The following is a 14,677-nucleotide window of genomic DNA, read 5'->3' on the forward strand; positions in this document are numbered from 1 at the left end:
AAAACATGTTTACGGTAGTACGAAGTCCGCTGGGCCAGCAATTTTATTATTGTTACTTTATTTGGTAGCTGTTTTTTAGATGCTATTCAGTAGAAAATCCTTTTAGTATGTACGTAGTTTTTCATAGCAGTTATGATATACCTACTAGTATTCTACATATTACATATATGGAACTTTTAACATAACTAGTGGCCAGTGGCATTCAATCTAGATCCACGCAAAATTCAGAACAACACACAAACAGTATCAATACTCAAGAAGTCAGCAGAAGAGGAAGGAGGAGAGCTATAAATTAATAATTAGTAGGGGGCAATGAGCACTGTTTTCCTGCGGGTCGCGGGATGCGATGCTCATTTTCCGAGAAGGAGAGACCTCCACACTAAACTAGTGGCCAGTGGTAGAATATTAGTACTGTGATAACAAACTAATTAAAGGGAGCTTGATTTGTACTCTGTTTTTGACAAAATATTTTTTTCCAATAATACCACCCCAAAAGGCTGCCAACGTACTCATCACCTCTGGTGTTGCAGGTGTCTATGGGCGGCACGAAGCGTTTAGTAAGTTAGTTTTACGTTTAACTAGAATGTAACGTTACCGCTTCGGCGCTCTGATAGGCTAGCTTTAATGAACTAACCAATCAGAACACAGTAACGCTTGCATTCTGAATACTTGCGTCAAGGGACACGTCTGCTTATTTAGGTACTTCCTAAAATTCTAAACGTGATTTAAGTTCAGGACAAAATAAAACTACAAATATATCAGAAGAAATAACTTTAATAATAAGAAACAAAATAACAAATGCTTAAAAGCAGAAAAGAACAACAAATATGTATAAACTTAAAAGAAACTAAGGAGCTATACTTTTACACTTATTCGAGTATAGATATTACGTATTTGTAGTTAATTCACATTGACGCCTAGTGGAATAAAGGTACGTGTCCACAGGCCCGCACCGTACGCATCGCACGCAACGGATTTTAGTTTGTCTTGTATAGAAACTCATACAACTGCGTCCACAGATCCGCATCGTACGGACCGCATCATCAGCAATGCCTACATGCGATGCGTACCGATGACGTCATACGGAATGCGTACGATGCGGGCCTGTGGACGCTTACCTTAAAACGCCGTATTCAGAGTAATTTAGTGGTTACTTAACCCAGTCCTTAGCAATTGTCTTCGGAACAAAATCGTAACTTAGGAATAGTTTAAGTAATCATGAAATATCTCGGAATACAGCCATAAATAATTTAGACAAAATAAACAAAGTATTATAAAAAATCTCACTACATTTCACTTAGAATAATAATATTAAAAGATAAACTGCACCATTAAAAAAGGCATATTATGTTGTGGTATAGGACCATCCCAACTTAACATATAAATGCAAAAGTACATACATAACAATTTTTCACTCTTATGTTATTTCGTATAATATTTAGCAATAAATAAGACGAAAAAAGAGACCTGTACCTACCCTTAGTATGAGTTAGCTTTACATTTAAAGAAACGGTAACGAGAGCGAGTTCGGCGCTTTGATTGGCCGGCTCGAATAAACCAACCAATCATACTAAGGGTACCGTATTATAACAAATTACAGCTCAAAAACTTCAGAATCATACAAAAAGTATAGAAAATTATCATTAGCCTTTAGATGTCTTTTGAAAATGGCTTAGTACGAGTTTGTCTGATTTGCCGGCTTCAATGAACCAACCAATCAGAGTTCCGCATGCGATCTCCTTTCGATACAGAACAACCTTAAACAAACTCATACCAAGCTCTCTATTCCCATAACTTATTTTTCCACCTTCTTATAAACCGCTTTCAAATGCTGAGTCATCGGAGTCGTATCCGTCTCCATATACAAAATAACTTCAAGAGTATCCGGGCTCAATAGTGTGAAGGTTCTCTTCATTTTCTTAACAAATGGCGGCTTAGAGAACGACATACGAGTCAATCCGACCGTTTCCATAGTGATTTGTTTTGTTTCGTCAAGATATTTGCCCTCCTCCAACGATGTGAGGCCCATATTGTGGCTGACAATGAAAGCCAGCTCGTTCGTTCCAGGTTTGATGCGCAAGAAACCTCTTTCTTGATGCATTGGTGTCTTCTTTTCTAGGTGTTTTGATGTAGATAGGTAGTTGAACATCGGTTGCCCTGAAATTGTACAAGTTATATTGTTAGCAAGTGTATTTTTATTAGCTTATGTCAGCGGTTAAACCTATATTTCTGTTAGATAAAATGTAGCTTATGCGTTCACTGCCCTGCACATTTTTACAGTGCCCAAGTTACTGTTCCACACGCGTTATTGCGTTCAATGTTTACCCTTCTCATGTACCCAAAACTGCAAGTGTGCAAGCATCTTTGCCTAGCACTTCGGGAATAAAAGGCGTGACATTGCGTAATTAGGAAGTTCGGATGAAAAACTTTGAATGGGGCCCCTTCCCATTGCCCCCAATGGGAAGGGGCCCCATTCAAAGTGCCCCATTGATGACTTGTGACACAGTAGTTATTCCACTGTTAGTCACGCTGCATAGCTAAACACAATAAATTCTTTGACTTGACTTGAATATGCAAACCATGACTCTTGTAAATATTTTATTTATTTGTACCTATTGTTCTTTATGCCTATTGATAATTAGATATGACAATAAGCTCACTTCCTATTATTTAATATATGTATTCAGTACCTTATTGTCATACATAAAATTGTCATAGAGAAATTATGGTACTTAAAAATTCTACATGCCACTTCATCTAGAGAGAAAAATGTATTTGCAGACAACCTAGTGGGTTACCGGGGCTCCAGCTCAAAAAGCAGGAGTAGGTTTGTTCCTTAAACAACCCATTGTTTTTAGTCAATAAGAGTCTGACACTCCCTCTCGCCTCACCTTAACCAGGAGAAGAGAAGGCATTGGATAATCTCCCTCCTTTAAAAACATTTAAGCAATGACAGATTTTCATTAGAATCCTTTTGCTGAACTATGTCGGCCTAATCTACAAAACAGGATTTTGTTATCCATGCTTGATAGGCGGATGGAGATTGCTAATGCTTAATTTCTGTTAAAATATGTATTCCCTTAGTTGGTCCTTACAAAGTCTTGCGTCACTTGTGGACAGCGGATGAATTTATCTGGTAGTGACAAGACAATACTGTATGCTATTCTGCCGTCACCACATTGTTAATTAGTCACAAAATTTATGAACTAAACCAACTGTGCAAATACTACAATGCAAATCTGTGTTTACGTAAGTGTACATTTTTTTGTAACTAACTGAAAACGTAGGTACACGTAACTTTTCATCCGTCTTTAAGAGTTGCAAAAACTTATCAAAAACATAGTATAATGGAAATAAAATACTTCGTAAATGTATGGTAAAGTCATAATCTTTGAAACTTCGACTTTTAAATAAAGTGAAAACATAACATTCCTGATACGCACCGATGCAAACAAATTCCAACTCCTCTTCATATTGGAAACTCGGTATGTTTGGGTATGAGCCCTCTCCTTCTTCAGTAGTCCAGGTTCCCGCCAGCCAAGATATGGGCTTCAACGCTTCGTGTAAATTCGACATTTTAATTATTATAGGAAATCCTTTTTGTGCGGTAAAGTACGATAGCCGGTAACAAGGCAAATAATGGATGACACTTGACAGATGTCATTAACACCTGTGAGCTTGACAATATTCAAGGCCATAGACATTATGGCAGTATTTTTTTTTGTGCGGGATCATGCATGTTTGGACAGCTTGTCTTACTGTGGTTTCAGTTATATTTTGTGATGATTTTTAGTAAATAAAGAGAGTCTGGCGATAGACTATGCAATGTATACTGAGAAGTCTGACCGTCAGTACAACGACAAACGTGCCAGCGAACACACAGTACCAGCGACACATTGCACCACACACCACCAGTATCAGATGAGATATCAGAAATCAACAGATTTTAAGTTGATCGGATGAATTACGGGCTTTAGTAGTAAAAAAAAAACTGCCATTAATAATATCAGAATATCATATTAATTTATTACAAAATATAATACCAGTTTCTTGTATGTAAAAACCATAAAAGTATCTATAAAAATAAAATATAATAATGAGCGATTGCCTCAATACGTATAATCACTATACAATTGACTTATTTCATTATAGTATTATTTGAAACAATACATTATACAAAACAAAGACTTAATATTCTTACAGGTACATGAATAAAGTCATCCCTTTTCATACGTCAAGGAGTCGGCAGAAGCACAAATACAACGTAACACAAAATATTAAAAAAAATATGATTTTTAAAAAAGAAAAATAAGTTGACTTAAATTCATTTAACCATACAAAAAATATGACACCATAACACAAACTCATAAAAAATATACATAAAACTTTGTTTTTTAATAATTTCTACATAATAACTAGGTATTGATATGAATATAAAACTATTATTCTTTAATAATTTCTACATAATAAATAACTATTGAATTTGACTAGGTTTAACAACTTTTTATTATAAACAGTTTTCAAAATAAATTAGTCTCTCTTGGATACGGATGAACATTGTGTTAAAAAATAATTTCAAATATGTACAGTTTAAAATATGTATAAATATTTAAAATTAATTTTTATATGGATATTTTCGTATGGAAAGAGAATGACCAAAGAAAAAATTGGATGGAATGTGTGAGAAAAGAGTGCGTTATAGAATGACGTCTGATAAAGAAGAATGAAAGACATGAAACTTGGGAAAATGGCGGGAAGATGTTTTTTTTAAATCTTGGGCGGGAACTAAAGTACGTTAGATCAACCTGATCTTTTCTGTCAAATCTCTTCATTGAAATTTAGACTTTATTTTACTGTCGTAACAAGGTCGATAATCAATGAAGGAAATGAGAAATTAAAGCAGGTTGATTTTTTCTTTCTTTAAAAAAAAACGCCCTACACTAGGATTGTCTCCTGTGTCGGGGGTGCGTTTACAAACATACAAGTTCACATACGCATGACACCCAGACCCGAAACAACAATTTGTGGATCACACAAAGAGTTGCTACGCGTTGCGCGGCAGCCGGTTGCCCAGCCACTGCGATCATGATCTTGCTTACATTTTTATTTTGACTACATTGTTAAACTTAAGATATGTAATTAATTAAAATATATGGTCAAGTCAGTCTTGTAAATTAATACATTATTATTATTATTATAACTAATAGATTAAATAAACAGCTTTCTTATTTACCTTATAAAGTACTATTTCTATTAACACAGAGATATTTGGTAATTATATTATTTTCTATCAGTCTTTCAGTTTTTACCCGCTCCACAGAATCCCGCTGAGTCAACTTAATACAATGTGCCTATACTTATTTGAGCAATCTATATTTGTACATATATGTATACTCAATACATAAAACCCTAAATATCACAGTTTATAAAAATATAAAACAATCAAAATTAGACTTTAACAGTCTTGAAATATAAGATAGTTTCGAACGCATCTTACAAAACCTATGAAAGTTATTCAACTTTTTTATAAATCCCTCTTACATATAGCGTCATAGGAGTTATTTCTGTCTGTACATAACGCTTATATTCTAAAGTATTTGGTGATAATAGTTTGAAAATTCTTCTAGTCTTTAACACGTATGGTCGAAGGACATCGGGCTTTGCTGTTATTGTAACAGATTTCAATTTTATTTGTTTTATGCTTGCTCTGTACCTGCCAGCTTCGGAGGCTGTGTAGCCGTTGTTATGGGTGCCTATTAGTTGCACTCTTCTTGGGTTGGGCATGTGGAAATAGCCTCTCTCGTAGAGCGAGAGTGATCTATTAGAATGCTTCGCTGTTGCCATAAAGTCAAGTAACGGTTCATCTGGAATTTTTAATAATTATTATAAATGCGAAAGCTTGTATTGTTTGTGAAAAATTAACACAACACCAATCGATTTTCTGTGAGGCTGCGGTAACACTACTGGTTGAGCTGGCCCATTCATGCCAAAGCATGGCTCTCTGACCATCAGATGTGTGTATGATTGTAATTCAATATCAACAAAATGGCTGAAGGGATCAGGATGAAGTTTGAATCAGAGGTAGATTATGGTCTGAATTAACACAGGATACTTTACATCCTACAGGAATATAAGTAAAGCCGTTGGCAGAAGCTAGTTTTGAATAAAGGTTGTTATGATGCAAAGCTGAATTAGATTAGGTACTGAATTTGTTACTTGTTCACCATCTTGGGAGACATTTTTTCATGATTCATACAGTCGTTTAATTTAATTTAATTAGATACCTATTTGATATCTGATTTTATAAGATTGCTTACCATAATAAATGTAGCAGATTAAATAAAAAAATATTAACTATAATTTTAGTCAATGTGTCATCTTAGGGGCGATGTTTTTTAAATAAAAATATTAATTGTAAACTATACAAACACAAGACGCGAATATGTTTATTTTAAGTACCTTCATATTTTTTATTTATCTCTTAACATTAAGAAATCTGTGTTTAAATAAACATCAATACAAACAACACAATATGAATTAATTATATTCTTTTCACGTCGTCCAAAAAATTTTAGCCTACATACCTTCACTATAAATAAATTCTAATTCTTCATGGAAATAAAAGCTTGGCGTGTAAGGGTACGATCCATGACCGTCTTCGGTGACCCACCGGCCGAGCAGCCAGGCTATGGGATCCAAACATTCATGGCAATCCTGCTTAGCCGGCTTAACAGGCATTCTCGTAGAACACAATTTATTTTTAAACTTTTTGAGCGGTAAACTGAATAGCGGGCAAACTTTGAGTTTATGTCAAACAAAACTGTCATAATATTGACGGTAAAAATGTATAAGGGGTGTAATTACATTTTTAGTGAATTTTTGTAACTTTTTCTAGCTACCTACATTATCTACCTACATTTTAAATGTGGGTTGTCGTAAGTTGGTACTAGTAAGTTGTCAACGCCGGTAAGTTCTCGCCGTGGGTGGCTACGCAAACGGTAGCTGCATAATTGCGGGTTCGATTCCCTTCGGAACCTTCACCACATTCATAAATAAAATTGTCGAAACTAAAGTTGCTTAAGTATAGATACATATACTTAGAATAACACATACATACATACATATTATAATTTCTTCTATAACATGAATAGAAGTCAAGTCTATCAATCAATCAAGTCATTCGTGTAAGAAATAAGAAAAGACAACGCGATTACCGAACAAGGCGTATTGGGTTCAATTCCGGGTCGGACAAAAGTCAGACGGCTTTTTCTCTATTTCTTTAGTAGGTACTTATAACGTAGAACAATGAATAATGAGTACAGAAATAGAGTGCCTACTACAAAATCTGAAATTTTGCCTAATGGGAGAGGGACCAGTAACAAAACTGGAAAAAGGGACGTTATTTTAAATCATTCTCTGTTGTGCATCTCTACCAACCCCTTTGGGGAGTATGATCCGTAATTATATTATGTAACGTATTTCTTGTAAGTAATTTCTAAACAATATTAAAAACTTCAAAATGACAAGGCGTGTGATTATAAAAATATAAACCTAAATAAAAATATAAAATGAAATCACACGCGGTATCCGAGGCAGAATGTGAGTTTGCATCGTTAATAAAAAGTCCTGTAAAAAAAAGGATAAAACACAGAGGAAACATTGTGGCGCAATGTCAGCTAAAACTAAGGATTTCATACAAAAGATTTGTTATAAACAAACCGCATCGATTGACATGACACAATACGGGTTTATAAACGATAGTAAAATGGACCCCATTAATTTAATGATGAAGCCTTTAAAAGCTCAATTGGAGAAGATTTGCGGTCAGTTTCACACATATATGAATATTAGAGTAGAAAAGAATTTGTTTGCTTGAACGCGCTTATCAGAAACTACTAGACCGTTGTTGATAAGTTGTTTCGATAATTTTAATGTAATTCTATTTTAATAGTTGCAACTGCTGCGTATTCCTTTTAGTTGTTTCAAAATGTATTTTATGCTGTATTTATTTTATTTATTTTTTTATTGGAGAGATTTTTGTTATTTATTTTAATTTTAAGTTTAAATAAGTTGAACATATTTATTTATTACTTATTAACGTTTTTATTTCTTGTAAGTAATTTATAAACAAAATTGAAAACTTCAAAATGACAATCCGTCTCATTATAAAAATATAAACCTAAATAAAAACTATAAAATGAAATCACACGCGGTTTCCGAGGCAGAATGTGAGTTTGCATCGTTAATAAAAAGTCCTGTAAAAAGAAAGGATAAAACACAGAGGAAACATAATGGCGCAATGTCGGCTAAAACTAAGGATTTCATACAAAAGATTTGTTATAAACAAACCGCATCGATTGACATGACACAATACGGGTTTATAAACGATAGTAAAATGGACCCCATTAATTTAATGATGAAACCTTTAAAGGCTCAATTGCGAGAAGATTTGCGGTCAGTTTCAAACATATATGCATATTCGAGTCAAAAGGCGGGCCCCAAAAGAGTTTAACGCGATTGTAACGCGCTTATCAGTGTTTCTGTCTAGAACGGCGGCGATTTTACCATCAGGTGATCCGTCTGCTCGTTTGTGTTAATAATATGTATAAATGTCATTCAGAATCAACTAGGATAGGCTTTATAAGCTATGAAATATTATGTTTTTTTTTGAGGGAGAAAATCATCCAATGACTTCTCCCGCCTTGTGCGAGGCGAGAGGGAGTGTCAGACACTTACTGACTAAAAACCACCCCGTTCCTACTCCTGCTTTTCGTGCCGGAGCCCCGGTAAACCCGCTAGGTAGTCCGCAGCTCCGGATCGGAGATACTTAGGCAGGGTAGACATTTATATTTTGTTACTATAATTTACTTTATTTTATTTTTTTAGTAAAAGTGGCAAAGAATTCGAATTCGTCGCCGCCTCACAATGTTCCAAGTAAACCTATTTGTAATATGCCCAAATCAGGTACATATTTTAATGATTAAATTTTTTAAATAATTAGTTTAAATTTTTACGATTGTGTAGTACGCTGTTGCGATATCCTGACTGCCTCGTGGTCCGTCGCAAGTGCAACTGTGCGACTGCCGGACATGGGGTCTCGGGTTCGATTCCCAGGTCGGCCAAAGTTGTACTGGGTTTTCTTGGTTGTTCGAAAATTTCTAGTAGCACGGAGTTTGTAAATGTGTCCGGTATATGGCAATAAGCTCACCACTTATTACACGGGACTTATAACATCAATTGTGAAAAGTGGATGTACATTGTACAGCGGCATTATGTGCCATAATGTGCATCTCTGCCTATCCCTTCGGGGATAAAAGGCGTGACGATGATTATTATATGATCAGTTGGCCAATCGCCTCTTCGACTATCACGATTAAGATTCTCTTTTATATTTTTACAGCCCTCAGTAATCCAAAAACTAAATACAAGTCTCGTCATCTAGAAGAATTTCTGAACGACCCAGGACCCACAGTCAAAAAAAAGAAAGTCACATTAATCGTGCCCCCCAAGAAGGCAAAGAAAAAATAGCTACGAAATAATGGAATCCTCGATCTATGAACAAGTCTGAAGTATAAGTATTATTTAATAAAACATTTTATTTAAGATTTATTCGTATTATTTTAACATAATTTTACCGCCAAAATAAAGCGTCTCCAGATTTGACATTAGATAGCAATGTTACCAGTTGAAAAAATTGGTAAATATAGTATATTTTTTATGGAATAGTTCGGTGAACAGACGAATTACCTGGTGGTAAGCAAGCGGCAGCAAAGGACATCTACAGGTTTGCAACACCTGAGGAGTTATAAGTGCGTTCCCAGCCTTTAATGAGTTTTAGAGTTTGGGGATTTGGGGATAGAGGATAGGTGGATTGAGTCCCTTGGATACGGATTAGGTATTCACACGGCTGCTTACAACACAGGCGTTATTTCATGCCGGTCTTTTGTGAGGCCGTGGTATCACTCCGATAGCTCCGACTCCGAAGCATGGCTATTTTTTTTAATGGTGTAAGCCGGTAAACGAGCAGACGAATCACCTGATGGTAAGCAATCGCCACCGCCCATGAACATCCGAATCACCAGAGGCGTTACCGGCCTTTTGTGGGTTAGGAATTTAAGGTTTGTTGGGGAATAGTGGATTGGGAAGATCGGGAAGGAGGGTAATTGGGCCTCACACTTGCTTGCTTTCTTATGTGAAGACATGAACTTATTGTTTTAAAAATACTAGGTTGTCGATACATGTCTCACATTTATGAATAGTTATACAGTTTTATATGGAGATAACCCTATTGTCTTGCATGCACTGTACACAATAAAATTCCATTTAAGAATAATATTTTCCAAGTAATGTAAAGGAAACATCATCAATAACTTTATTTACAGTTTGTATTCAGTTCAATGAAAATGCATTTATATGGGAAATCAGCTATTTACATTTGTTATCCTATACAACTCCTGTGTTAGTTATTTTTGCCACAATAGCAATTTCCGCTTATACGCCCAGTACAACCGAGGTACTGATCATAGGCCGGTGGTAAGTGGCAGATGCAAGCGTTAGCGTCACACAATTCATTTCCGCAATTGCCTTCTTCAGTTCTCACAGTGTTTTTAACCACTTTAGGTTCTTGATCTTCAACAAACTTTGTTTCTGGATCACAAACGCAGTTATCTGCAGATTTTGATCTAGCCAATTTCTGTTTATTTTCGACAAATCTTGTTTCTGATCTGCGTTCTTTTATTTTGTTATCCTCATCGCAAGCACAATCGTTTTTTGATTTTGATTTGTCTTTTTTTGAATCTGTTTTTTTATCATCATCGCAAGCACAATCATTTTTAGATTTTGATTTGTCTTTTTTTGAATCTGATTTTTTATCATCATCGCAAGCACAATCAGTTTTAGATTTTGATTTGTCTTTTTTTGAATCAGATTTTTTATCATCATCGCAAGCACAATCATTTTTAGATTTTGATTTGTCTAATTTCTGGGAAGTTTTTGAATCTGATTTTTGTACCGTCTTCTTATCGGTATCACAAGCACACTGGACTTTACACTTTGATTTATCTTTCTTTGATTCTTTCTTTTCTAACTTTTTCGATTCCTTTTTATTTAATTTTATCACCTCACTGGCGCAAATACATTTGACTGGAGGGCCTCTGTTTAATTTTCCTGAAAGTTTTTGATTTTCTGCGTTAGCTATTGTTCTCGACGGTTTAGCTGTAAGAGCATGTGAGCGCGTAGGTTGTAACTTGGGCGAATGAGGGCACACAGTCCTGAAACTCATATCTCTACACGTTTCTGTTGAGCATCCGGCATTGGTAGGCATGGCTTGTGTCTGGCTCGTTGGTTTTAGTCTGCTGGCACTTATATGTGTTCTAGTTGTCGCTGGGTTTGCAGCAGTGTTCAATTTGTCATTACACCTCCCTTCACAGGGTCGTTTATAATATACTAGAATTTTGTCGGGTGGTTGCCTCATACTTCCCTGCTGCGTATTTTGCGGAGGATATTTGTATGTAAGGATGAGTTTATTCGAAGCTGAGGGCTCCTGTGCTTGCGGTTGTCTTACGAACACCAATTTCGGTGCCTTGTCAGGTTGGCAGTATTGTATATTATTATTCATTGTTGTCATTTCCATTCCATTTGATCCAAATTGTTGACATTGTTGTCGGTCACACGTGTTTCCTTGTTCACTTGCATATGTTGGATCGCATGGCAGCATAGGTTCACATGGTACTGGGCGAGCTCTAGGACTAATTTCTTCTCTTGCATATGCTGGTTCGCATGGGAATCTAGGTTCGCATGGTAGTGGTCGAGCGCTAGGACTTCTTTCTTCTCTAGCATATGATTGATCGCATGGCCGTCTAGGTTCGCATGGTTGTGGTCGATTTCTGGGATTTGTTTCTGGTCTTGCATATGGTGGTTCGCATGGGAATCTAGGTTGACATGGCATTGGGCGAGCACTGGGACTTCTTTCTTCTCTAGCATATGCTGGATCGCATGGCAGTCTAGGTTCGCATGGTTGTGGTCGATTTCTGGGATTTGTTTCTGGTCTTGCATATGGTGGATCACATGGTAATCTTGGTTCGCATGGTTGTGGTCGGTTTCTGGGATTTGTTTCTGGTCTTGCATATGCTGGTTCGCATGGGAATCGAGGTTCGCATGGCTGTGGACGGTTTCTAGGATTTGTTTCAGGTCTTGCATATGGCGGATCGCATGGGAGTCTAGGTTCGCATGGCTGTGGACGGTTTCTAGGATTTGTTTCAGGTCTTGCATATGGTGGGTCGCATGGCAGTCTTGGTTCACATGGTTGTGGTCGATTTCTGGGATTTGTTTCTGGTCTTGCATATGGTGGATCACATGGCAGTCGAGGTTCACAAGGTTGTGGTTGATTTCTGGGATTTGTTTCTGGTCTTGCATATGGTGGATCACATGGTAATCTTGGTTCGCATGGTTGTGGTCGGTTTCTGGGATTTGTTTCTGCTCTAGCATATGGTGGATCGCATGGGAATCGAGGTTCGCATGGCTGTGGTCGGTTTCTGGGATTTGTTTCTGGTCTTGCATATGGTGGATCGCATGGCAGTCTAGGTTCGCATGGTTGTGGTCGATTTCTGGGATTTGTTTCTGGTCTTGCATATGGTGGATCACATGGCAGTCGAGGTTCACAAGGTTGTGGTTGATTTCTGGGATTTGTTTCTGGTCTTGCATATGGCGGATCGCAGGGTAGCCTTGGTTCACAAGGTAATGGTCGAGCACCAGGACTTTTTTCTGCTCTAGCATATGGTGGATCGCATGGCAGTCTAGGTTCACATGGTTGTGGTCGATTTCTGGGATTTGTTTCTGGTCTTGCATATGGTGGATCACATGGTAATCTGGGTTCACATGGGACTGGGCGAGCACTGGGACTTCTCTCTTCTCTGGCAGATGGTCGATCGTATGGCAGTCGAGGTTCATATGGTTGTGGTCGAGCACTGGGACTTCTCTCTTCTCTGGCAGATGGTCGATCGTATGGCAGTCGAGGTTCATATGGTTGTGGTCGAGCACTGGCACTTCTTTCTTCTTTAGCATAGACTGGATCGCACGGCAACCTTGGTTCACAGAGTAATGGTCGAGAACTGGGACTTTTTTCTTTCCTGGCATATGCTGGATCGCAAGGCAGCCTTGGTTCACATTGTAATGGTTGAGTACTACGGTTTATGTCTTCTCTTGCATATGTTTGCTCAAATTGTCGTCTTGGTTGAAATGAGTCTGGTTGAGCATAAGGGTTAACTTGTTCTCTCGTCGGTTGTGGTTTTGTTGGGGCACATGGGTTCATTTGATCTTTTGTATATCGGTCACATGGTTCCGTTGGCTTGCACGGTCGAATTTCGTCTCCTGGGTACGTTCTTTGATACAAAACTCCTGTTTCCTGTCGATTATATTGTCCTTGTTGATATTGTTCGGGTCTGGTTCGTTCGTATGTGTAAGGTACCCCGAGCCCTTGTTGTGGGTATCGATCTATTGCTGCGTTTGCATATGGTCTTTCGTATTGTATTCTTGGCCCGTATGGCTCTGGTCTTTGGGACTGCTCTGTGAGCTGGCATGGTTTAGTTCTGTCGCCTGTGGGTACTTGTTCGCATGGGTATCTTGGTTCGCATGGTTCACGTTGCCACGATTCTGATTGTTCTCTACTCAGACACGGTGCTGGCCGTTCCCATAATATTGTCGGTTCAGACGGTTCAATTAGATCGTATGATTCAGTTTGTTGCCACCCAGTTCGTTCACTTGGCTCTATGTGTTCCCATGGTTTTGTTTGTCTGTATGTTTCTCGTTTGCATGGTTCGGTTCGTGCACATAATTGTGGCTGTTTGCATGGTTCTGCTTGTTGCCATGGGTCTTTTAGTTTGTAAGATTCTGTTCTTTCCCATGGCCTGGTCGTATTGGATGGTTCGGTTCTTCCCCAAGGTTTTGTTAGGTTGGAATGGTCTGTTCGTCCCCACTGTCCTTGTGGTTTGTAGGGTCCACTTCGTCCCCACGGTTCTGTCGGTTGGCACGGCCCACTTTGTTCCCACTGTTCTGTATCTTTGCACGGTGCACTTTGTTCCCATAATTCTTTTGCTTGGCATGTTTCATTTAGTTCCCATGGCTCAGCTACATCCCACTGTTCTATACTATCATCGGGTTCTAAACTGTTTGAGAAGTCTACGTTGCAATGTCCGTGCCCGTGTCTGTGTCCGTGTGAGTTCGGCCGGTGATTAATATGTTCTGAAATGTGTGTTCTTCTATAATGTTGACGTAAAGCGCACTTTCCGTTTGCACTACACCCCTGGCGTCCTCGGCTATAGGAACTTGGCACAGATTCGAGATGATTCCGTGTTCCGTGATGACCGTGTGAATAAATGTTTCTGGTATGTGATATGTCTTTTATCGGAATGCTCCTTAAAATCAATCTTGACTTAGCATGGCATTTTGATGATGAATGCTTTCTGTACCCTGGCATGGAAGAAATATTTCGGAATTAAATTAAACCATGACTTTTATTTTAAGTTTTCTTTTACTCATAATTTTTCACGGTTTAATTTTGTGGTTTAGGCATTTTGGTTGGTTGGTTTATTTATTCTGAAATTTTGACATTTCCAATGTCTATTTACGTTTGATAATTTATCTTTGACAGATTAACAGTCCTGCAGAATCATAGTGCACA

At 37.6% G+C, this 14,677-nt stretch overlaps 4 protein-coding genes across 5 annotated transcripts; 1 reads left to right on the forward strand and 3 right to left on the reverse strand.

Moving 5' to 3' along the window:
- Positions 1–756: 756 nt before the first annotated feature.
- LOC118279041 (peroxynitrite isomerase THAP4-like) lies at positions 757–3,655 on the reverse strand. Its single transcript, XM_035598567.2, has 2 exons — positions 3,444–3,655; positions 757–2,157 (listed from the first exon to the last, which is right to left on the reverse strand). Exons 1-2 carry the CDS (start codon positions 3,574–3,576, stop codon positions 1,796–1,798), a joined length of 495 nt encoding a protein of 164 aa, XP_035454460.2. The 5' UTR covers positions 3,577–3,655; the 3' UTR covers positions 757–1,795.
- Positions 3,656–4,511: 856 nt separating this feature from the next.
- LOC118279042 (peroxynitrite isomerase THAP4-like) lies at positions 4,512–6,880 on the reverse strand. Its single transcript, XM_035598568.2, has 2 exons — positions 6,585–6,880; positions 4,512–5,864 (listed from the first exon to the last, which is right to left on the reverse strand). Exons 1-2 carry the CDS (start codon positions 6,736–6,738, stop codon positions 5,512–5,514), a joined length of 507 nt encoding a protein of 168 aa, XP_035454461.2. The 5' UTR covers positions 6,739–6,880; the 3' UTR covers positions 4,512–5,511.
- Positions 6,881–7,566: 686 nt separating this feature from the next.
- On the forward strand, positions 7,567–9,605 carry LOC118279043 (uncharacterized). Of its 2 annotated transcripts, none has more exons than XM_050703822.1 (3): positions 7,567–7,823; positions 8,887–8,964; positions 9,401–9,605. In XM_050703822.1, the coding sequence occupies exons 1-3, from the start codon at positions 7,670–7,672 to the stop codon at positions 9,526–9,528; spliced, it is 360 nt and encodes a 119-aa protein (XP_050559779.1). In that variant the 5' UTR covers positions 7,567–7,669; the 3' UTR covers positions 9,529–9,605. The 2 variants fall into 2 exon arrangements, with proteins under 2 accessions (XP_050559779.1, XP_050559780.1); XM_050703823.1 differs by lacking the exon at positions 7,567–7,823 and adding an exon at positions 8,143–8,228.
- A 2,017-nt stretch (positions 9,606–11,622) lies between these two features.
- Positions 11,623–14,106, reverse strand: LOC118278439 (uncharacterized). Its single transcript, XM_035597623.2, has 2 exons — positions 13,974–14,106; positions 11,623–13,154 (listed from the first exon to the last, which is right to left on the reverse strand). Exons 1-2 carry the CDS (start codon positions 14,104–14,106, stop codon positions 11,623–11,625), a joined length of 1,665 nt encoding a protein of 554 aa, XP_035453516.2.
- Between the last annotated feature and the right edge of the window lie 571 nt (positions 14,107–14,677).

This window comes from Spodoptera frugiperda, chromosome 24 (assembly GCF_023101765.2).
Source record: "Spodoptera frugiperda isolate SF20-4 chromosome 24, AGI-APGP_CSIRO_Sfru_2.0, whole genome shotgun sequence".
Lineage (NCBI taxonomy): Eukaryota > Metazoa > Arthropoda > Insecta > Lepidoptera > Noctuidae > Spodoptera > Spodoptera frugiperda.

Bases quoted from the DNA above. Each gene is read 5' to 3' on its own strand.
- LOC118279041 (XM_035598567.2), bottom strand. From the start codon at position 3,576: ATGTCGAATTTACACGAAGCGTTGAAGCCCATATCTTGGCTGGCGGGA. The intron at 2,158-3,443 runs GTGCGTATCAGG...GTACAATTTCAG, and splicing joins GTTGGAATTTGTTTGCATCG to GGCAACCGATGTTCAACTAC.
- LOC118279042 (XM_035598568.2), bottom strand. From the start codon at position 6,738: ATGCCTGTTAAGCCGGCTAAGCAGGATTGCCATGAATGTTTGGATCCC. The intron at 5,865-6,584 runs GTATGTAGGCTA...TAAAAATTCCAG, and splicing joins AGAATTTATTTATAGTGAAG to ATGAACCGTTACTTGACTTT.
- LOC118279043 (XM_050703822.1), top strand. From the start codon at position 7,670: ATGTCAGCTAAAACTAAGGATTTCATACAAAAGATTTGTTATAAACAA. The intron at 7,824-8,886 runs GTCAGTTTCACA...TTATTTTTTTAG, and splicing joins TCAATTGGAGAAGATTTGCG to TAAAAGTGGCAAAGAATTCG. The intron at 8,965-9,400 runs GTACATATTTTA...ATATTTTTACAG, and splicing joins TTGTAATATGCCCAAATCAG to CCCTCAGTAATCCAAAAACT.
- LOC118278439 (XM_035597623.2), bottom strand. From the start codon at position 14,106: ATGAAACATGCCAAGCAAAAGAATTATGGGAACAAAGTGCACCGTGCA. The intron at 13,155-13,973 runs GTGGGGACGAAC...ATGTGAACCAAG, and splicing joins CCCTACAAACCACAAGGACA to GCTGCCTTGCGATCCAGCAT.